This window comes from Heterodontus francisci, chromosome 18 (genome assembly GCF_036365525.1).
Source record: "Heterodontus francisci isolate sHetFra1 chromosome 18, sHetFra1.hap1, whole genome shotgun sequence".
NCBI lineage: Eukaryota > Metazoa > Chordata > Chondrichthyes > Heterodontiformes > Heterodontidae > Heterodontus > Heterodontus francisci.
Window position 1 is genome coordinate 70,205,905 of NC_090388.1, and position 24,565 is coordinate 70,230,469.

The 24,565-nt window shown below is 42.8% G+C and overlaps 1 protein-coding gene across 1 annotated transcript in view; it reads left to right on the forward strand.

Annotated features, from left to right (window-relative positions):
- Positions 1–24,565, forward strand: part of LOC137379708 (A disintegrin and metalloproteinase with thrombospondin motifs 20-like) — a 603,896-nt gene that overhangs the window by 411,957 nt on the left and 167,374 nt on the right. Inside the window, exons 25-28 of the mRNA XM_068050948.1 lie at positions 3,936–4,100; positions 6,786–7,079; positions 8,223–8,384; positions 9,989–10,165. Coding sequence (XP_067907049.1) covers positions 3,936–4,100; positions 6,786–7,079; positions 8,223–8,384; positions 9,989–10,165 — 798 coding nt within the window. The remainder of the gene's footprint in view (positions 1–3,935; positions 4,101–6,785; positions 7,080–8,222; positions 8,385–9,988; positions 10,166–24,565) is intronic.

The following is a 24,565-nucleotide window of genomic DNA, read 5'->3' on the forward strand; positions in this document are numbered from 1 at the left end:
AGGTGGTAGGAGAATATAGGAAAGGTGGGGATGTGGTTGGAATATGGTATTAGTGTAGGATTAGTATAAATGGGTAGTTGATGGTCGGCACAGACTCGGTGGGCCGAAGGGTCTGTTTCAGTGCTGTATCTCTAAATAAATAAATAAGCTACAGTGTTCTATTTTTAAAACTACAGCCTAGTATTCTACTTTTAGAAGTTAGTAAATTAGAGATTCCCTCTGGCAGGACATGAGAGAGTAGGTGGGGAGGCAGGAGCCTAGGAAATAGCAGTTTGTGAACTCACGAGCTCTCCACTCGTTTGCGCATCAAATGGAATTGCCCCCTTTATTACCAGCCAAAATTCTCTCTTATATGGACTGTGCAGGGGTTTCATCACATATGGAACTTGGAAAAGTAGTAGCTAGTGATGAGGATACTTAAAGGTTTTGGGATGACAGACAGGATGGTGAAATGGGCAGAAGCATGGCAGATGGAGTTCAATGCAGTGAAGTGTGAAGTGATGCACTGTGGTGATTAATATGGAAGGATGGTGTACTATAAATGGCATAATTTGAAAAGATGAGTAGGGAGAGCTTGGTGTCCATCTACCCAAATCCTTAAAGGTAGTATGGAAAATTGATAAGGTGGTGAATAAAGCATATCGGTTACTTGGGTTTACAAATAGAGGAATTGAATATAAAAGCAAAGAGCTCATGCTAGAACTTTATAAACAGCAACAATTTGTATTTATATAGTGCCTTTAACATAATAAAACATTCCAAGGTGCTGCACAGGAGCGGTATGGAGCAAAATTTGACATGGAGCCAATTATGGGGATATTAGGGCAGATGATCAAAAGCTTGGGCAGAGAGGTATGTTTTAAAAAGCATCTTAAAGGAGGAAAGAGAGGCAGAAAGGTTTAGGGAGGGAATTCCAGAGCTTAGGACATAGACAGCTGAAGGCATGGCCACCAAAGGTGGATCAATTCAAATCGGGATGCTGAAGAGACCAGAATTAGAGGAGTGCTAATATCGTAGAGGATTGTGAGGCTGGAGAAGATTGCAGAGGTAGGGAAGGACAAGGCCATGGAGGGTTTTGAAAATGAGAATAATAAGATCAAGACGTTGCTTGACCAGGAGCCAATGTAAGTCAATAAGTGCAGGGGTGATGGGTGAATGAGACTTGTTATGAGTAAGAACACAGGTAGCAGAGTTTTGGATGACCAAGTTTACAGAGGGTAGAATGTGGGAGGCTGGCCAAGAGTGCATTGGAATAGTCAAGTCTAGCGGTAACAAAGGCATGGATGAGGATTTCAGCAGCAGATGAACTGAAGCAGGGGCAGAGTTGGTCGATGTTACAGAGGTGAAAATAGGTGGTCTTAGCGATTGTGTGGATTTGGGGTCAAAAGCTCACCATGGTTGCAAAAAGTGTGGTTCAGCGTCGAACAGTTGCCAGGGAGTGGGATGAAGTCGGTGGCTGATTCGGATTCAGCTGGAGTTTTGTGGACCATTCTGGACACCACACTTCAGAAAAGATGTCAAGGCCTTAGAAAAGGTACAGAAAAGGTTTACCAGAATGTTACCAGGGATGAGGGACTTCAGTTATGAGGAACGGTAAGAAAAGCTAGGACTGTTCTCCTTGGAACAGAGGACATTAAGAGGTGATAAAATAGAGGTTTTCAAGATGATGAGAAGTTTTGATAAAGATAGAGAAAATGATATCCTCTGGCGAGTGGGTTAGTAACCAAAGATCAGAGATTTAAAATCATTAGCAGAAGAATTAGAGGGGAAATGAATTTTTTTTTTTACTCAGGATGTTGTCAGGATCTGGATTTCTCTCATTGAAAAGGTGGTGGAAGCTGATTTCATAAATCAGTTTAAAGGGAGTTGGACGGGGACTTGAGGACGAGGAACTTACAGGGTTACGGATAAAAGTAGGGGTGTGGGACGAGGCACAAGTGCACTTCCAAAGAGCCTGCACAGGAACAATGGGCTGAATGGCCTCCTTCTGTGCTATAATTTTCTATGATTCTATGTATATGACATTCAAATAAGCGCATAATGAGACTGCCAGGAAATTCCTATTGTTCTGTCCCATTTCGGCATGCTGCTAATCTTAGGCAGTTAAAATGGAAATTACAGGCCTGTCATGTTCTCATCTATTGTGAAGGGACATTTGCAGTTCTTTTCTTTTTGCTGTCGTTCTATTGAATTGGGAATTGGTTTTTGTCCTCCCCTCTTCGGCAGTTTTATGAGGATTAAAAACAAAGAAGGGATATCCGGTGCATCACAAGTGTACCTGTACATGTACACCTGTACCTACCATTATGCTGCTAACAGTATCTATATGCCCAGGTATAGCGGTCCACAAGTGATGGAGCAGAACTGCCTTCGCAATGCTCTAGCTCAGCAGAGAGGCGTTTATAGAACTGTGCCACCTGCTGCGTGTAAATCTGTAGCTAAACGACAGCACAGGGTAAGCACTGTTAGTGGCAGCTGAGGTTTCAGCAGCACTCCACTTTTACGCCTGCAACTCCTTCCAGGCTGTTAAATGGGATGTTGGCATTTAATATCCTGTAATTTACTGCAGCCTCCCGTCTGGAAATGTATCAAACAGCTGTCTAATACAACTTACTCCGCTGTCTCTCATCAACCTATTCACAATCTTGCAGCATAATCTGCATCACAAGCAGAGATCCAGCTGTTATGATGTAAATGCAACAAGGTTCTAAAAAGTAGATTATATGCCAATAAATTTGAAGTGTCACTCAAATAGAACCATAGAAAAATTACAGCACATTACATTCAGCCCATCATGTCTGCGCTGGCTGAAAAAAGTAGCCCCCAATCTAATCCCACCTTCCAGTACCTGGTCCCTAACCTTGCAGGTTACAGCAATTCAGGTGCAGATACAGGTACCTTTTAAATGAGTTGAGGGTTTCTGCCTCCACCACTGATCCGGACAGTGAATTCCAGACATCCACCACTCTCTGGGTGAAAAAGTTTTTCCTCATTTCCTCTCTAATCCTGCTACCAATCACCTTAAATCTGTGCCCCCTGGTAATTGACCTCTCTTCGAGGGGAAACAGGTCCTTCCTGTCTACTCTATCTAGGCCCCTCATAATTTTGCACACCTCAATTAAGTCACCCCTCAGCCTCCTCTGTTTTAAGGAAAACACCCCTAGCCGATCCAATCTTTCCTCATAGCTGTAACTTTCAAGCCCTGGCAACATTCTTGTAAATCTCCTCTGTACTCTCTCCAGAGCAATTATGTCCTTCCTGTAATTTGGTGACCAGAACTGTATGCAATACTCCAGCTGTGGCCTAACCAGCGTTTTATAACGTTCCAGCATTACATCCCTGTTTTTATATTCTATACCTCGACCAATAAAGGAAAGGATTCCATATGCCTTCTTCACCACTCTATCTACCTGTCCTGCCACCTTCAGGGATCTGTAGACATGCACTCCAAGGTCTCTCACTTCCTCTGCCCCTCTCTATATCCTCCCTTGTATGTCTCTGATAGGCCCTACCCTTTCCTTAGTTATCCTCTTGCTCTTAATGTACTGATAAAACATCTTTGGGTTTTACCTGCCAATATTTTTTCATGTCCTCTTTTGCTTTCCTAATTTCCTTTTTTACTTCACAAAATGATTAGGATTCTTTAGGTTTTATTAAATTCTGTATTTCAGCATGTTGCTGTAAAAGTCTCTGGGATAGGAATATTACTGTTCAAGTAAACATTGAGGAGACATATTGCAAATGACATTAATGAGTTCTTGTAATGTTTATGAGGCCCTTTCAGTGAGACTTTGTGTCAATTTAAATGCACTAATTTAAGAAGTAGAGTTTTTTTTGTATTTCCCTGGTGTTTCTTTTACCATAAATGCAAACGTAAAACATTATTTTAAGGCTGGAATTGTTTTTTGAACCTTGGAAACCTGTTGTTGTTCCAGTGTTCCGTTACCTGTGGGAAAGGAGTGCTTGCTCGCTATGTCAGCTGCAGAGACACTCAGGGTGGCATTGCCGATGAATCGTTCTGTGCCCACTTGCCCCGCCCCCCCGAAGCGTCGACGTGCTTCAGTCCCTGTGGACAATGGCGTGCTGGGGAGTGGTCGTCTGTAAGTGCTCCAGTTTCTGCTATTGGAGAACAACATTGATGGAAAGTCATGACATTTTATTATGGGCAGGTCAAAGTGCTGACATATAAATAACCATGGCCACTATAGGTATGATTTCACATTCCCAGTGGGGAGGCTTTGGTCACATGGAGTCCTGGTTGGAAGATAGGGATTACAATGTTATCACCCTATCTTTGACACAATATTCTTGGTGGAGAGCACACAATCACCCCTGATGGCAACTTTGCTCTTTTTAAGTGCTTAAAGAGGAAACCTCACCACACATTATGAAGAGGGTGGGCAGGATATTGTCAGTGGTAAAACATTGCTTATTTTAGGTACTGGATCCTCAGCTTCTTGGCAACTTTTGTCCGACAAAATCTGTTTCCCTGTTACGATTCAGGACAGTATGCATGAATTATTGTGCCGACTTTTTTTTCTTTGCCGCCTAATTTTCTCCACTTTTTCCTGCTCCTGAAAACGCTTGAATGAATTTTGCTGGCATTTGATTCCACAGAGATGAACAGGTTTCTTCTAGCCTGCTCAAGTGGCTATTCCCCACTTCTGAGGCTAGGCAGTTAAATCAGCAGGTTATTTCACCATGGAAAGCATCACAAGCGAGCACAATTGCATCCTAACATGTGGCGGTAGCAATTCCTGGACAGCTTTCAGAAGCAGAAGCCCTGGGTGAATTTTATTCTTCCTTAGCTTAATGGCACTGAGGCCATTTGTAGAAATAAAGGTTTCAACTAACTGAGCAAAGATGGAAAACCGAACCTGCAACCTTCTATATGCATGGCTTAGTATAGAATCTTACAGCACAGAAAGAGGCTGTTTGGCCCATCGTGACAGCTTGGCCACCAGCTCTTTGGGAGAGCTATCCAATTAGTTGCAGTACCCATCCCCTCTTTCCCCATAACCCTACAAATTTTTCCTTTTCAAGTAGATATCAAATTCCCTTGTCTTTCTATGCACAAGAAGGGAGATGGAACTAAATCTAGGAACGATCGACCAATCAACTTAACATTAGTGACAAGAAAAATACTGAAATCTATCCTAAAAATAGAAAAACATCTGGAGACAGAACGTAATATAAAAAGTAGCCTGAAAAATATTCTGAAAGACTAACTCACACTTAACTAACCTGATAGAATTCTTTGAAAAGGTAACAGAAAAGGTAGACATGGATAATTAGTAGATGTCATATACTTGGATTTGAAAAGGCCTTTGATAGGATATCACACAGTAAACTCATGACAAAGGTTGAGATATGTGGAGTCAGGGGACAAAGAGCTGAACGGATAACAAAACCAGGTAAAAAATAGAAAGCCGAGAGTATGAGTAAAGGGTAGTTGTTCAGGTTGGAGGAAGGTAGAAAATGGTATTCCACAAGGAACAGTGCTGGGATCACTTATTCATAATTTACATTAGTGCTTTGGACTTAGGAATAAGTATCTCATATCAAAATTTGCAGATGATACCAAATTAGATGGTATAGCCAACACTGAGGAAGAATACAACATAATACAAGAAGCATAATTGGGGGCATAGATTTAGGGTAAGAGGTAGGAGGTTTAGAGGGATTCAAGGGGAAATATTTTCACCCAGTGGATGGTGGGATCTGAAATTCACTGTCTAAGAGGGTGGTAGAGGCAGAAACCCACCTAACATTTAAAATGTACTTGGATATGCACCTGAAGTGCTGTAACTTCCAAAGCTACCAACCAAGAGCTGGTAAGTGGGATTAGACTGGATGGCTGCTTGTCAGCTGGCATGGACATGATGGGCCGATTGGCCTCCTCCGTGCTATGAAGAAGACAATAGAAAACTTGCAGACTGGGCAGTTAAGTAGCAAATGAACTTTAACATAAATAAATGTGAGGTGATGCACTTTGGTAGGAAAACAGAACATCTACACCTTGGAAAATAAGAACCTGAATGGGGCAGAAAAGCAAAGGGATCTAGGGATACAGGTGAACAAATCATTAAAAGCAGCATCACAGGTCAGCAAAGCAACTTAAAATGCTAACAAAGCTCTGGGATTTATTTCTAGGGTATAGAATTCAAAACTAGTGAAGTTATGTTAAATTTTTATAGGGCTCTGGTCAGGACACACTGAGAGTACTGTGAACAGTTTGGGTCTCCATGCTATAAACAGGAGATCAAAGCCCAAGAGAAAGTGAAAAAAAGGTTTATAAGAATAGTACCAGGGCTGAGAGCTTACAGCTATTGGAAAAGAATGAACAGGTTGGGGATTTTTCCTTTAGGAAAGAGAAGTTCTGAAGGAGACCTGAGAGAGCGCTTTAAAATTATGAATGGTTTGGAGATGGTAGATGCGGAGACAATGTTTCCAGTTGTGGGAGAATCCAAAACTGGGGGCCATCAATGCAGATACTTACTAATAAATCCAATAGGGAAATGAGGAGAAATTTCTTTAATCAGAGAGCAGTTAGAAAGTGGATCTTGCTACCACAGAAAGTGGTTGAGGCAAATAGCTTAGATGTTTTCAAATGGAAACTAGACAAGTACATGAGAGAAAGTTACTATTGAATCTGCTATCACTTTTTCATGGAGTGCATTCCAAATCATAACAAGGGAGGCAATCACATAAAGCTCGTGAGGGAGCTAATCTCTTTGTTAATGCACTAACATTGACAATTGTTCGCTTGTGTCTGTTATGTACAGTGCTCCGTCAGCTGTGGTTCCGGGAGAGTGACCCGTCAGGTTGTCTGCACTAGCTACCACCACCAAATCACAGATGAGAAGGATTGCGATGCCGTGGAGAGGCCAACTCAGGAGCAAGAATGCATTATGCCCCTGTGCCCCCAGATATATCAGCAGCACGACTATCCTGTACACTTCCCACAGCACGACTATCCACAGCCTCATGCGGACTATCCCTCCCAGGATGTGGTCGGTCAGAATATGTGGAACAGCCCGTCAAGGGGGAGTCAGTGGAGGACAGGACCTTGGGGAGCAGTAAGTGATGTGCACAGCTAAAAGGCATTTTGTTGATTAGGGTCAAATTGTTGTCTCTTTTTTTTCAAGAAGGAACATTTAAGAAAAATTGAAAATTTCATACCTGAGGTTGATAAATTTTTGTTAGGCAAAGCTATTAAGGGTTATAGAAACAAGGCGGGTGAATAGAATTAGGACACAGATCAGCCATGATCTATTTTAATGACAGAGCCAGCTCAAGGGGCTGAATGGCCTACTCCTGTTCCTATGTAAACACATTGCTACAAGAAGCAAATGATAATGAGTCCTTCAATTATAAAGTAATCTCCAAAACTGGGTGAGCACAGAAATTGTCAGGCATTGCTTTTTGATTCTAAAAGCATTTAAAGAAAGTTTATAGAAGCTAGCTTCTGTCTCGAGATGGAATCCCAGCAAAAAAAAATACACAGTTGGAAGGATATTGGACAGGGAAATAACCTGTCTGAAAACGCTTGACTGATCCTGAAGATCACATGCACAGCTTCGGGACCTAGCTTTTGCTCACCTGTCCCTAACATCTCCTTAGATGACTTGGTGTCAAATTTTGTTTGCTAACACTCTCTGAAGCACCTTGGGATGTTTTACTATGTTAAAGATGCTATATTAATGACTTGTTGTTGTTTATCCTTTTCTAATCTGCTATGCATTAACCAATTGACTAAACAGGTTGCAAAGATGATAAAGCCCATTCATCTCTATTTTCTAAAAGTACTTTAGACTGAACCAACAATAATGGATAGGAGAAAATATCCCCATGTGTGTTTACATCAAAAATTTTCTAAGTTCATACTAATGGTGGGAAGCCTCACCTGGCATTCCACATATCCAGGAATCAGAGGTGCACTCCCATGATATTTTGTGGATGGAAAATCATGGGTAGCGTGCACCACATTTCCATGATGCACCGATCGGCAGATTCGTGTTCCCGTCTATCAGCCCAAACGCAAAAAATTACACCCTAATTGTTTCTAAAACTTCTGTGTGCAGGTCAGGAATCTTAAGTCCATATGGAGTAAGAATCCATCTGATTCTGCTGTTGCTGTCAGAAGAGCTTAGCCACTGATTTAGAACCCTAAAACTTAAATGGTTTTCCAGAGTTACTTATTGACAAACAAAATATTTTAGTGCTCAAGCACTTGCACAGGTGGATTTCAGCGTCGAGTGGTAGTCTGCCAGGATGCAGAAGGACGTACTGCCAACTACTGTGACGAGAGAGCGAAGCCTGCAGAGACCAGGCACTGTGATGCTGGAGCCTGTCCTCATTGGAACTATGGGAACTGGGGTGAGGTACGTATCCTGAGAAGTGAATTACGTTTTCTCAAAGTTACTTAATGTTTAAATGTTGTGGTCATTGTACTCCAAATCATTTCAGTTCTTCATTAAAGTGCTTGTTATTTACAGTTTAAATTTTCTGAGTGTTCCTTTTGGAGCAGAACACGATTGATCTCAATTGCCACATAATTATCCTAAACATTATCCATACACTCTGGAGTCTCTCTCAAATGCCGTTGTATGTGGTATTTGTGCAGTCGTGGCCAGAATGGGCGAGAAATTAGTGGTAGTCTCCCCACATCAGTTCAACTCCTGCCAGCTACTTGCAATGTTTGGCTGCACACTACCCAAACCCATTCACTGCTGCATTTAGAAATACACCAAATGTTCCCACAGACGTTGTAATCAGTTGATGTGTTAAAATTTGCTTGTGCCTTATGCTTTCAAATAGCTGTGTGTAAATGACCAGGAGACATGCTACTTTGGGCGGCACAGTGGCGCAGTGGTTAGCACCACAGCCTCACAGCTCCAGCAACCCGGGTTCAATTCTGGGTACTGCCTGTGTGGAGTTTGCAAGTTCTCCCTGTGTCTGTGTGGGCTTCCTCCAGGTGCTCTGGTTTCCTCCCACATGCCAAAGACTTGCAGGTTGATAGGTAAATTGGCCATTAGCAATTGCCCCTAGTATAGGTAGGTGGTAGAGAAACATAGGGATAGGTGGGGATGTGGTAGGAATATGGAATTAGTGTAGGATTAGTATAAATGGGTGGTTGATGGTCGGCACAGACTCGGTGGGCCGAAGGGCCTGTTTCAGTGCTGTATCTCTAAACTAAACTAAACTAAACTTAAAAGATCTCCTATTCAGTGGTATGTCCTACTTCCTGTTCTGTTGGGGACATGGATGGGGAAAGCTCCATTTCACATTTCTTTAGTGAATTCTGCGCACAACACCTTCTGTGTTATGAAGGCAGATTATGCTGGTACTGATTTGTCTTAGTTGTGATTTTCCCTGATGTTTAAAGTTGCTGGACTTCACGATCATGAAGTGGCCTTCAGATGACTAGTCCCTAAACGTCTGGAATTGCCTCCCTAACCATTAAGATGCTCCTTAAAACTTACCTCTTTGACCAAGCCATGTGTCATAAAATCTCCTTACGTGGCTCATGTCAAATTATTTGTTTGATAACGCTCCTGTGAAGCAGATTGGGATGCTTTAGAAAGTTAAAGGCACTATTTAAATGCAAGTTGTTGTTGTCGATGACTTGTGTTGCGTGTGAAACAATAGTCGAATCTGATAGCAATCTTTTTTTGCATTGTGCTATGAAAGACTGTATTTGATGAAATGCAATTTTTTGTTTACAAGCAGAAAAATAGATAAAGCTGGCCACTTCACAATAAAATTCTACAACAAGAAAGCCAGTAGCGAAGCAGTAAAGTGTTTGGTCTATGGCTAATGGCTAATTGAAGTGCATTAAAGGCCAATGTTGGCACCCTGTGTGTCATGCTAGTGGATTTAGCCTGTTAAGAGCTGTTGTACATTTGAGATCAAGCCCTATTTAGGTGCAGTTCCCAGTTAACCTATGTTTGCTCTGTTCTCATTATGGTTTCTGATTATTGTGCAGTGTACACAACCATGCGATGGTGGAACAAGAACAAGACTGGTCATCTGTCAACTGCCACATGGTCAAAGACTTAGTGACCAAAACTGTGACATTTTGGAAAAGCCTCCAGATAGGGAACAGTGCAACATGCATCCTTGTCCTGGTGGTGTTTCATGGCATCGAGGACCATGGAATTCGGTACGATAGTATTCTTTCTCTTTTTCTCAGAATCATAATACATTTGTGTTTAATTGCAGGGAGATGTAATTATTTTTGATCTTGAATGTAACATAAGCATTAACCACACAGGTAAATTTTTATGAGGAGAAGGGAGGGGTTAAAAGGCAAACTGATGTCAGGGTATGCATTCCATGTAGCTGCTCCACTTTCAGGTCAAGAGCTAAGATGGTGCTTTATGATAAATAAAAGGCATTATTAAAGCCCTGTTAACTTACAGCCTTTAAAGAATTTGGCTTCAATAGCCACATATACCTAATTATAGAACTAAATAGCTGGCTGGTTTTAGATGTAGAATGGAAGCATTTTTATACTGGAAAAAATAATGGTAATGTATAACTTGTTTTCCATCGGTTTCACTTGGCTAACGATTACCCTGTGATCATCATGAACAATTTGTAAATTTGTGTATAGGGAGTTTTTTTTAATAGCAATGGATCAAAACAGCAATACATGAAAACCAGATAATTTGTATAATAGAAAGTGTAATTTTGTACAGTCTGTTTCTTTAACATTTGTTTTAATCATGACTGCAATGAGGAAACTCTTAGTTATGCACATTTTTTTAATGCTATTTTCCTGATTGGTGCTGTTAATATCCATAGACAGACTTTATGGTCTGTCTGCAAAGAGCAACAAGAACAAAAATTGCACAGTGGAAATGACGTGCGATTTGCTGTAATAAACGCTCTTCTCATTTCAGAATCTAATGCAATGTATTACAAATACAGATTGTATGTGGATGGCCGAATATTATTAAAGTAACTTAGCTATATTACCTTATATATGTAAAATACTTCACATGGAAGATGAGTATTTATCTCATTATTGATGAACACTCAAGCTCACTGAGGAGTTGAGTTCCATTCTTTGGATCTGTTCCTTGCTGATAACATCCAATCACAATTGGTGGATGTTCCATTAGCACCAGAGGCAGAGATACAAAATTCCAACACAATAAAGGCAGTAGGCCATAAAACTACATGCAGAAAGCTGTAAAACAGCACAGGTAAAAAAAAAGTTATATCCTGACTATTGAGGGAAGCTGTTTCATGATACATTGAATTCAAGAGAATCAGATCAGCACTGTAGGGACTATTATTCTTACTTCATTGAAAACGACTTGGTGACTGCGAGTTTCATTGCGGTCACTTGTTTGCAGCCATTAACAGATTATTACCTCTAAACATGCTGCTCCAGGTTCAATAGAACAAATGGCAAAATACCTCCATTCATTTGTGATGACGCAGCTTTCGATGCTTCATTTGTTGCCACCATTGTGAAAAATCTTAACCATATCTTTGTGCTTCCTGTCAACACTGCAGTGCTTAGAGTTCCTGCAGACCACAAGCAACTGCTCATTTCATTAAACTAATTGAAAGTGTTGCAAAACCTTTCTTTTCATGTTTTACCTTTTAAGGTATATAGTTATATGACCAATGTTGCATATTTATTTATACAGACGACAGACAAGCAGTTGGATATGTTGTAGTCACTTATTTGGCATGTTTAAACTGGTTACATTGGGAAAGTCAGTCTGAGTTATGGCGGTGGCCATCTTTAGATTTCTCTCACTGACAACTTGACATTTAACCTTGGTGGCCAGCGTGTCGTTACCCCTTTAAATATTGTCAAATAAAATGCATTAAAAATGCTTCAGCTTTGCTGTATTTATATCAGATTTTGATTCTGTAAATCAATGAACTACATTTTTAAATCAAAGATCGATATGTTCATTCAAGTTTTGAATTGGATCCTTCCCATTTCCGATTCATTTTTAAACTTCCCGCATTCCTTACTCTATGCCTTTTCGAACTCCTTCCCAGCATCCTTTTAGTATGTCAGCTTTATGTTCATTTATAATCCATAGTTTCTCCAATCCTTCATTTATTCCTCACAAGAATACAATTGGCATCCCTCGTCAGAGTAATCAGAAGATATCATAAGGCTGGATTTTATGGGCCCCCCCCCCCCCCGAGGCGAGGTCAGAGGTGGGGAGACCTATTAAATCGCAATGGCTGGCGGGGGGCAGAAGGCCTGTCGCTACCCCATCGCCAAGCGGTCTTGCCGGGGACGGGATAGGCTGACGATGGCCTTTCCGCCAAGAGGCCAATTGAGGCCCTTAAGTGGCCTACTAATGGCCACTTAAGGGGCTCCTCCCGCCATTGTTAGGATCTAACCAATGTCAGGGGGCTGCTTCTGCCATGCAGATAGGCTGCCTTGTAAAATGAGGCGTACTCCCTGTGGGCTTGAGGGGTCGGGGGTGGGGGGGGTCCCTCCTTTGTGGGGAAAGCTGTGGCACACGGAGGGCCCCAGCTGGGAAATTATGCACCTCCCAGGACCCCCCTCCCCCTGGGCTTTACAACCACTCCCCCAGCCACCCTAGCTGGGGCCTTCTGGGCTGGCCCCTGGTGACCTAGCCTCGCTTACCTGATGTCCAGGGTTCCAGCGCTGGGCCTTGGTTCAAGGCCTCTGCAATACCGGCAGTGGCCACTGCTCCCAAAGGTGCTGCCAACACTGCTAAGCTGCCAGCCCTGTGAGTAGCCAGCCGTTCTTGGAGGCGAGATCCCCGTCTTTAAAGAGGACTCACAGGTATATTACTTTATTCCTCCTGTATGAAGGAAGAAGTGTAGCGATACTCAGGAGTTGGAGAAATATCAGTAAAAGTTGGTGGTAGTTGTATGTGAGGAGCAATCAATTACTTTTATATGCCGATCTTTAGTTATCTGAATTCAAGTAGGTTGTGTCTGGGTAACTATGAAAAGTGGCACTTTTTCTCATATTCATCGAGAGAAGATCCAAAAATCTGCTCAAAATACTGCATAGTGATGAAGCTTTTTTTTTAAAGAAAAGGTGTCATTTTCAGGAAAAGAATTTTGACCAGCCTCCTTAATTGTTTGTTTCCACACATGGTAAAGGCTGCATTGCTGTAGCCCTTGTTTTTGTTATGTTTGTGATGAAAATGACGTAAAGCTCTCCTCACTCTCTGCGGCCCCCTAAAAAAGGATTAACAAAATGTTTTTCAACAAAGACAGTTACTTTAAATTTTATTCCATTGAGCCAATGTAAAAGTATTTTGAAGAAGGCACATTGCCCACCAGGTATCATGTTCGAGTGACCAGCCAAAGCCATTTTCCCTGTCAATCATGGTTTGCAAATAATATCTATTTGTTGAGTCAACTAGTGTGATTTGCATTTTGATTTGCTTTTTGTCAGTTTCTTCAGTGTTTCTCTAAACATTGCAACCTGCCTGTTTTTGTTTGCTAACATTCTTGTGTTCACTATACAAATGTTTTTTGTTGGCTTTTTCTGCTATTTGATATACTTTTCATTTTCTGTTACTTGTGAATTGTGATGCATGATTTGCCTTACGCATTCTGAGCAAGACCTCCATGGATAAGCCCACTTTTGCCCATCCGAAATAACCACTATACTAAAATGAATGGGTTGCAGTGAATGCTGCATCATCAGCGCTGAAGACACTTAAAATCCTTTGTTTAAAGTGTATTTATTTTTGCATTCTTTCAGTGATAATATTTATTTTAAATGACATATGGAAGATAATTACTTTGTTCACAAACTTATTTTCAAATTGTAAAATATTAAAGAGTACAATACTCTAGAATCTATCTGGTGTTTTTATTATGGTGTAACCATTTTAAATCTTCTATATGCTGTTTGTTGAAACTATTTTCACTAGACCGAGGAGTGCTTATTGCTCAATGGTTTGGCCCTTGCTTTGGTTAGCAGAAGCTGATTATCTGCAAACAGTTTTTCTCTCATTGGTCTCTGATTACAGCATCCTGGGTGAAAGCTTCCATTTTATGAAATGCCCTTTTGTCTGTCAGTTCTTCTCCGTTCCCTACATGCAGCCATTTACATTTAAGGGTCCAAATCCCTTGATTTTTGAGCAGCACCTGCAAGGGCTGCCTGCTCTGGATTCAGCAGGTTCTCCACTATGCTTGTTGCACAAAGCTCAAGTAACACTGTGACTAAGGTCTGTTGTCTCCACACACTCCAGGGCAGCTTGAAACCGATTGCAGACCAGTGCCATCTGACCTACAGCCAAAGTGTGCCATAGGGATGGTACTGCCAGTGGCAATCAAGATGGCCACTACCCATAATTTTTCCACCTTTGTCTCATGTATTGGATCATCTGCAACATCAGTCAATATACACACATATGAAACGGGTGACTGATGCCTTGGTCAGCATTGCCAATAATTTCATCTCCTTTCCCACTGAATATCACCAGAACCATAGCCTGGCACTGTTACTGACTGCTATATTTCCCAATTTAGGAGGGGTCATTGATAGCCACATGGCCATTCAGGCACCAGATTCTTGATCTTCAGTCACCACCACTTCCTTGCTTGTGGACTGTGATTTTACAAACATCCGAAAATGATGGACAGGAAAAGACCTGCTGGTCCTTCAAGCCTGCCACACACTCGTAATGGCTAGAGCATCATGACTAGACATTTCCTATCACCCCACAGCCACACATTTGCCTGGGATGGGCAAAAACCAGAGAAAAATCCAGGGCCAATAAGGTGGGGGGGAAACTCTAGAAAATTCCTCCCCAACCCCCTCAAGGTGATCTATACCAGTCCAGGAGATCATATGGACATGTGATGTCTGTAAAGCCACTTATCTTCTAGAAGGTATGTTATCTGCCCCAGTCAAGAACTGGTCCAGTTTCCTCTTGAAGATGTGCAGAGAGTCAGCACCCACCACAAAAAAAATTCTCCCAATCCAACCTCCTGAAACTTGATTGAAACATATAAGATTCTGAGGGGTCTTGACAGGGTGAATGTGGAAAGGATGTTTCCCCTTGTGGGAGAATCTAGAACAAGGATCACTATTTAAAAATAAGGGGTCACCCATTCAAGGCAGAGAAGGTGAAAAAAGTTTTCTCTCAGAGGGTCGTGAGTCTTTGGAATTCTCTTCCTCAAAAGGTGGCGGAAGCAGAGTCTTTGAATATTTTTTAAGGCAGAGGTAGATAGATTCTTGATAAGCAAGGGGGTGGAAGGTTATCGGGGTAGGTGGAAATGTGGAGAAATCAGTTCAGCCATGAACTTATTGAATGGCAGAGCAGACTTGAAGGGCAGAGTGGCCTATTCCTGCTCCTAATTTGCATGTTCGTACGATTCTCCAGGATGTGTGTAGCAGTGTTAATGTTGGTAAATAGTGAGAGATACAGAGAGTACTGAGTCTTGTTCTGAGCCACTGGCTCTGTTGTCCCAGATCTATAAATGTTAGGTTGTTAGCTACAAGGCACACCTTAAAACAGCACTTACGTTGCTCGATAATATGTGTGATGTTTGTGTGATTGCGTGCCTGTGTGGAAGTGAGTTACAAAGGCAATAAATCATAAAAACAGGGTGGTATTACCTTGAGCTTTACCCTTCCCACTCCCTCCACACTGTTGTATGCCAGGATAGGTAGCACTCCTTCAGTGGAACTAAAGGCTTGTAACTTGTGACCTCTCCTGCAATCCAATTCTGTTCCCTTTTCTTAGGTTGCCTCTTGTTGTATAAGTAGGGAAGTAGTCTAGACAGATTGTAAGTTGAAGGAGCATCTACATAGTGACATGATGGGGGATGGGTGGGGGGGGGGGGGGGTTCCTTGCTGGTGGATAGGATGGGCAACCTGCAGCTCTTACAGTATATCGCTAAGTGGTGTCAGTACACGTGAAGTCCTTTGAAGATATCAGTAGTCCAAATCTATATTAAAAAAAAAGATTGCAACCTGAACATGTGTCCCCTGTTGGAGAGTGATAGCAATAAAAAGGACTATGCGGTTGTGTAATGGGCCAGCCAGTATGAGCCAGTCGTAAATGTAGAATAGGTTGATGGGCAACTTTTTATGGCATGTCTTACTTGGGTCTTTTATCTGGTAAATAGAAATGTTATCTTCTGTTGCTTTGGCATTTCCTTAAGGTGTGTCATCTTCTTCCACATCTGCACACAGGTCTTCTGAGTGGCAGGCATGTTGACTGCTGCCATCTGGGGACAAAATCCTGGAATGCAGAACAGGTCACCCATCTCCTACAGCGACACCCTCACATCACCAGTTACCAAACAGGGAATACAGATGCTGTGCTGCCCCATCCGCTCCTGATTGATTCCACTGCCTCTTTTCCCCGGCCATTTTGACATTCACTGTTTTTGGCAGCCACCTCTTCCATTTCATGCAGCATTAGGAGTCACAGAAACACCTACAGTCCTTAGAATGGCTGAAAAAGAACGTGTTTCCTTTAAATGGCTGCAACCCCATGAGGCTTTTGATGCACTGGATCTTTTCCCCTCCCCTGGCCCTTCCTCCAGCCAACCCAACTCTCATTGTCAGGCCCAATATGGCCCAGGCGCCCCCATGGAATCAAAATGAGGGTCAATGGCTGGTTCAGCTATTTATAATTTGTGTGAGTGAAAAGTTTGCAGTGCTCTGATCCCATTGCTTTAACACCAGGACCATCAGGGTACCTTATATATTTAAATAATTCAGCAGGTTTTTACACTAGAAAGTCCTCCTTTATCTGTCAGTTCCAACTGGATGTTATGGGCATGTTTTCATTTGCACAAGATGGATTTTTAATATTTAAAATAGATATTTCTTTGAATGTGTCCATGCTGGCCAAAGGTAGCTTAAAGTTTGATGGTTATAATCCTGCTTCCAATAAACCAGAAGTACTAATCTTTGACTAAAGCAAACATATTTTCATTTAATACCACTTTCAAGGTGCCCAACCAAAGTGCAGCTTGATCAGGCTAACTGAAGATAATGCTGATTGAAAAGAATTTCTGCAGGATTTCTGAGCCTTGGTCAGATTTTTATCTGGCTGTGTCCTACATAGCATTCAGAATCTTGCCTCACATTTCTAATGATCAAGGGACATTGTTGTAAAGACTTGAAGTTGCCGACTGAATTATCCCCACTCACCAACTACGTAATTTAGATTTTAAATGCTCCAAAGTTCTTAGTGTCTCAAGTGGAGTCTCTTTTATGTGGCACTATAAGCAACAGTAAATTCAGAGCATTAAAAGATTGCTATTTTTAAACAGACATGATATTACAAACAGCTTTGTTAGCTTGTTTGGAGATTCAGGCCCTGATTTTATGGTAGGGTAGGATAATTCTGTCTGAGAGACCTTAGTGAGCAAGAAACTCATATGGTGAGGCTTGGGGATATTTTAACTCCTGAGTCTTATTTCCTTATCCACTTCCCAACTACTGCCCCAAACTCGGCAGAAATCTCTACATGACAGAGCAAAGATTCAGGTGGCAGGGGATCACTGCTGGTGACCTGTAGGAACAGATCCCAGTAGTCAGGTAAGTGGTGAGAGAAGATCGTGGGTCTACCACGACTGAGGGAACCAAGAGGTAGGGGAGCCCCAAGGTTTCCCTGTGGGGTCTGGAGGAGCACTCCTGTTCTTCCTGGCCTACAAAAAATCCGAGAAATGTCTTTAAATCATACGACTTGGACATTTTAGGAACATAGGAGCAGGAGTAGACCATTCAGCCCATCGAGCCTGCCCCACCATTCAATATGATCATGGCTGATCTTCCACTTCAATGCCTTTTTCCCACACTATCCTCATATCCCTTTATGTCATTTGTATTTAGAAATCTGTCAATCTCTGCTTTAAACATACTCAATGACTGAGCTTCCACAGCCCTCTGGGGTAGAGAATTCCAATTCACAATCCTCCGAGTAAAGAAATTTCTCCTCATCTCTGTCCTACGTGGCTTCTCCCTTATTTTGAAATTGTGTCCCCTGGTTTGAGACTCCCCAACCAGAGGAAACATATTAGCTGCATCAACCCTGTCTATCCATTTAAGTATTTTGTAGGTTTCAATGAGATCACCTGTCATTCTTCGAAACTATAGAGAATACAGGCCCAGTTTCCCCATTCTCTCTTCATAGGACAGTCCCACCATCCCGGGAACAAGTCTGGTGAACCTTCGTTGCACTCCGTCTATGGCAATCATATCCTTCCCTAATTAGGTAAGGAGAGCAAAACTGCACACTGTACTTCAGGTGCAGTCTAACCAAGATTCTATACAATTGAAGCATGACTTCACTACTCCTGTACTCAAATCCTCTTGTGATAAAGGCAAACATACCATTAGCCTTCTTAATTGCTTGCTGCACCTGCATGTTAGCTGTCAGTGACTTATTGACAAGGATACCCAGGTCTCTTTGTATATCTACACTTTATAATCTCTTACCATTTAAGAAATACCTTGCACATCTGTTCCTCCTAACAAGGTGGATAACCTCACATTTTTCCACATTATATTCTATCTGCCACGTTCTTGCCCACTCATGAAGTCTGTCCAAATCCCCTTGAAGCCGCTTTGCATCTTCCTCACCACACACATGCCCACCTAGTTTTGTGTCATCCGTGAACTTGGAAATACTATATTTGGTCCCCACAGCCAAATCATTGATATATATATTGTGAACAGCTGAGGCCCAAGCACTGATCCCTGCGATACCGCACGAGTCACAGCCTGCCAACGCGAGAATCGCCCGTTTATTCCTACTCTTTGCTTTCTACCCGTTAACCAATCCTTAATCCATGCCAATATATTACCTCCTATCCCATGTGCTTTAATTTTGCTAACCAACCTACTGTGGGGGACTTTATCAAAAGTCTTCTGAAAATCCAAGTATATCACGTTCACCAACTCCCCTGTATCAATTCTGTTAGTAACATCCTCAAAAACCTTCAACAGGTTCATCAAACATGATTTCCCATTCATAAATCCATGTTGACTATGCCCAGTCAGATCATTATTATCCAAGTGTCCATTTATCACATCCTTTAGAATAGATTCTAGCATTTTCCCAATGACTAATGTAAAGCCAACAGGTCTGTAATTCCCTGTTTTCTCTTTCCCTTCTTAAATAGTGGGGTGACATTTGCGACCTTTCAATCTGCAGCAACCACTCCAGAATCTATAGAATTTTGGAAGATGATCACCAATGCATCCACTATCTCCATAGCTACCTCTTTCAATACTCTGGGATGTAAAATATCAGGTCCTGGGGGCTTATCAACCTTCAGCTCCATTAATTTCGCCAATACAACCTTCTTACTAATACTAATTTCCTTCAATTCCTCAATCCCCCTAATCACTAGGATCTATAACTCTGGGAGATTTCTTGTATCTTCCTCAGTGAAGACAGACACAAAGTAATCATTTAGCTTCTCTGCCATTTCTCTATTCCCCATTATAAATTCTCCTGACACTGCCTGTTTTTGACCCACATTTGTCTTAGCCAAATGTTTCCTTTTTACGTACCTATAGAAGCTTTTACAGTCCATTTTTATATTTTTTGCTAGCTTACATTCATAGTCTGTTCTCCCTTTCTTTAACAGTTTCTTCATCCTCCTTTGCTGTATTCTAAAATCATCCCAATCCTCAGATTTACTACTATTTCTGGCAACTTTATTGGCCTTTTCTTTATACAATCCTTAACTTCCTTTGTTATCCACGGTTGACTGCCTTTACTTTTGGGGCTTTTGTGCCTTGAAGGAATGTATCATTGCTGTAAACTATGTAGTATTTCTTTAAAGACTATCCTTTGCCTATGCACTGTAATACCTTTTAATGGATTTTCCCAATCTACCTCAGCCAATTTGCCTCATACGTTCACAATTTCCTTTGTTCAAAGTTAACATCCTGGCTTCAGATTGAACTACCTCACTTTCAAACATAATATAAAATTCTATCATATTATTATCACTCACCCCTAAAGGTTCTTTTACAGCAAGGTTATTAATTAGCACTTTCTCATTACATAATACTAGATCTAGCCTATTCTGTAGTCGGTTCCTCGACATACTGCTCCAGAAAACCATCCCTAACACACTTCAGAAACTTGTCCTCCACAGCATTAGTGCTCATTAGGTTTATCCAGTCTATATGCAGATTGCAGAAGCATGCTACATGCTTCTCTGATCTCCTGATTAATGCCATGCCTCACACTACCACTACTGTCCTTTGGCCTATAAACAACTCCTACCAGTGTTTGCTGTCCCTTGCTATTTCTTAGCTCCACCGAAACAGATTCCATATTTTGTTCTTCTGATCTGAGATCCTCCCTTACTAATGTACTGATCCTATCCCTTATTATCAGTACAACACCACCTCCTTTTGTTTTTTGCCTGTCCTTCCTTCCTTTCTGATTTACAATCCAGCTCCCAGCAAGTTTGACCTGGCAGGGAAACCATCACTGCTCCCCGACTCAGAGCTCCAGTTAAGATAGCAGATCAGGTCCCTGAGGTTGTCATTGGGGCCCGATATGCATACTTAAAGTGGGCCCCGCCGCTTTGGGATGGGTGTCCTTTCCGCTTGCTCACACCCTTCCCAGTTGCCTTCCTGGACTCAACTGAGACTCTCGGCCAGCGTGCGAGCGGATTGGATTCACTCCCCCAGGTTACCAGTGAACTAGTGCCCTCAACTCAGCAATAATTAACAATTGAGGATGGCGGACCAATTTGCCGTGGTCAGGCCTAATGAGGCCTGTGCGGCACCAGTATCACACTGAAATTCGGGCATAATCCAACTTGGAGGCTGAAATGTTAAAACTACAGGACAACTGAGTGAAACACATGAAATAAGTATGTGTGTGTAGGTAAACAATTTCTGCCAATAGGAATTGACTTGTGAAGTCTGGAAAAGACATGCTACTGATGAAACTTGTGTTTCATTTATAACTGGGGCAAAAGGGTCATGTGGAAAATCTTGACTGACCTGGCAATATTCAGGAAAATATGGCATTTGTAATGTTAGATCATCTATTTTTATGTGTTATCAATTGGCCAAGAGAGACCAAAACACCATGAAAGGTTGTGAATATGACTGGGAATTTGAAATGTAATGCTTTTTAAGTAAGATGAATGCTGCACACCTTCTCCAAGTCTACCAAGAAAATTGTACTGAACCATGATGGAAACATAACCTGAAACATTTTTCCTTCAGATCATTTACGATGGTTGTCTTATTTTGTTCTTATATATAAGACAAAATTACTGAACAGAATATGAATTAAGCTGTAAATCTCTGTGGAAACGCCTCTTCCCCCTCCATCACAGCAACTGTCAGTCATACTCACTGAGACTTTAACTGGGAGCAAACGGAACTGTGGAATGGGAGGTCAGTTTGAGGCCTGACCTCGTTTCAATGATTGAGGATAGTCTCCTTCCTAATGCTGATGTTGGGGATGGCTGGCAGGAACAAGACTAGGGTCAGGACCCAAGGGAACAATCCTCAGTATGGTTAGTGCCTGGCAAGGGGCTTTGTCAAATGATACTGACGCTAAGAGGCAGAGACAAAACCAGGGCTGGGAGGCCCAATAGCATCTTCCAGGGCTTGTGCAGGAAGGTGGTGGTTTGCAATCCTCCTCCTCCTCTTCCTGACCCACGTGAATTTGACACAAAGGAAACCTTGCGTCCACTCAGCCACTGCAGCATGGTTCAGCTGTCTGTGTTGATCTTTTGCGGGCCTCGCAAATATCTGTTAAAATGCCATTGCTGATGTTACCATTGGCCATGACTTTTAGATTTAAATTAGGGCCCGCCAGCCAGCAGCGGAATCTTCGACCGCTTCAAAATCGGTGAAGATAAAATGTCATTGAGTGGGAACGATTTGACCTTGGGCCAGTAAGTGGGATGATTTTAACTCATTCACTTTTAGGGAAGGAAATCGGCTGTCCTTACCTGGTCTGGCCTACATGTGACTCCAGATCCACAGCAATGTAGTTGACCCTTACATGCCCTCTGAACAGGCCTAGGAAGCCACTCAGTTGTATCTAACCACTACAAAGTCAATAAAAAGGAATGAAACCGGACGGACCACCCGGCATCGACATAGGCACCGGAAACGACAAGGGCAAACCCAGCCCTGTCGACCCTGCAAAGTCCTCCTTACTAACATCTGGGGGCTTGTGCCAAAGTTTGGGAGAGCTGTCCCACAGACGAGTCAAGCGACAGCCTGACACAGTCATAATCACGGAATCATAGCTTACAGACAAAGTCCCAGACCGGCAGGACAGACCCACCACAGGTGATGACACAGTGATATACAGTCAGGAGGGAGTTTCCCTGGGAGTCCTCAACATCGACTCCGGACCCCATGAAGTCTCATGGCATCAGGTCAAACATGGGCAAGGAAACCTCCTGCTGATTACCACCTACTGCCCTCCCTCAGCTGATGAGTCAGTAGTCCTCCATGTTGAACACCACTTGGAGGAAGCACTGAGGGTGGCAAGGGTGCAGAATGTACTCTGGGTGGGGGACTTCAATGACCATCACCAAGAGTGGCTTGGTAGCACCACTACTGACCGAGCTGGCCGAGTCTGAAAGAACATGGCTGCTAGACTGGGTCTGCGGCAGGTGGTGAGGGGACCAACAAGAGGAAAAAACCTACTTGACCTCGTCCTCACCAATCTGCCTGCCACAGATGCATCTGTCCAAGACAGTATTGGTAGGAGTGACCACCGCACAGTCCTTGTGAAGACGAAGTCCCGCCTTCACATTGAGGATACCGTCCATCGTGTTGTGTGGCACTATCACCGTGCTAAATGGAATAGATTTCGAACAGATCTAGCAATGCAAAACTGGGCATCCATGAGGCGCTGTGGGCCATCAGCAGCAGCAGAATTGTATTCAACCACAATCTGTAACCTCATGGCCCGGCATATCCCCAACTCTACCATTACCATCAAGCCAGGAGACCAACCCTGGTTCAATGAAGAGTGCAGGAGCGTAGGCCAGGAGCAGCACCTGGCATACCTAAAAATGAGGTGTCAACCTGCTAAGCTACAAAAGAGGACTACTTGTATGCCAAACTGCGTAAGCAGCATGAAATTCACAGAGCTAAGCGATCCCATAACCAACGGATCAGATCTAAGATCTGCAGTCCTGCCACTTCCAGCCGTGAATAGTGGTGGACAATTAAACAACGAACTGGAGGAGGTGGCTCAACAAATATCCCCATCCTCAATGATGGGGGAGCCCAGCACATTAGTGCGAAAGATGAGGCTGAAGCATTTGCAACAATCTTCAGCCGGAAGTGCTGAGTAGATCATCCATCTCAGCCTCCTCCTGAAGTCCCCAGCATCACTGATGCCAGACTTCAGCTATTTCGATTCACCCCCTGTGATATCAAGAAACAACTGAAGACACTGGATACTGCAAAAGCTTTGGGGCCTGACAATATTCCGGCAATAGTACTGAAGACCTGTGCTCCAGAACTTGCCGCACCCCTAGCCAAGCTGTTCCAGTACAGCTACAACACTGGAATCTACCCTGCAATGTGGAAAATTGCCCAGGTATGCCCTGTACACAAAAAGCAGGACAAGTCCAACCTGGCCAATTACCGCCCCATCAGTCTACTCTCAATCTTCAGTAAAGTGATGGAAGGTGTCATCAACAGTGCCATCAAGCAGCACTTGCTTAGCGATAACCTGCTCAGTGACGCTCAGTTTGTGTTCCACCAGGGCCACTCAGCTCCTGACCTCATCACAGCCTTGGTTCAGACATTGACAAAAGAGCTGAACTCAAGAGGTGAGGTGAAAGTAACAGCCCTTGACATCAAGGCAGCATTTGACCGAGTACGGCATCAAGGAGCCCTAGCAAAACTAGAGTCAATGGGAATCAGCGGGAAAACTCTCCACTGGTTAGAGTCATACCTAACGCAAAGGAAGATGGTTGTGGTTGTTGGAGGTCAATCATCTCAGCTTCAGGACATCAATGCAGGAGTTCCTCAGGGTAGTGTCCTAGACCCAACCATCTTCAGCTGCTTCATCAATGACCTTCCTTCAATCAAAAGATCAGAAGTGGGGATGTTCGCTGATGATTGCACAATGTTCAGCAACATTCACGACCCCTCAGATACTGACATAGTCCATGTAGAAATGCAGCAAGACCTGGACAATATCCAGGCTTGGGCTGATAAGTGGCAAGTAACATTCGCGTCACACAAGTGCCAGGCAATGAACATCTCCAACAAGAGAGAATCTAACCATCTCCCCTTGGCATTCAATGACATTACCATCGCTGAATCCCCCACTATCAACATCCTAGGGGCTGCCATTGACCAAAAACTGAACTGGAGTAGCCATATAAATACCGTGGCTAGAAGAGCAGGTCAGAGGCTAGGAATCCTGTGGCGAGTAACTCATCTCCTGACTCCCCAAAGACTGTCCACCATCTACAAAGCACAAGTCAGGAGTGTGATGGAGTACTCTCCACTTGCCTGGATGTTGCAGCTCCAACAACACTCAAGAAGCTCAACACCATCCAGGACAAAGCAGCCCGCTTGATTGGCACCCCATCCACCACCTTC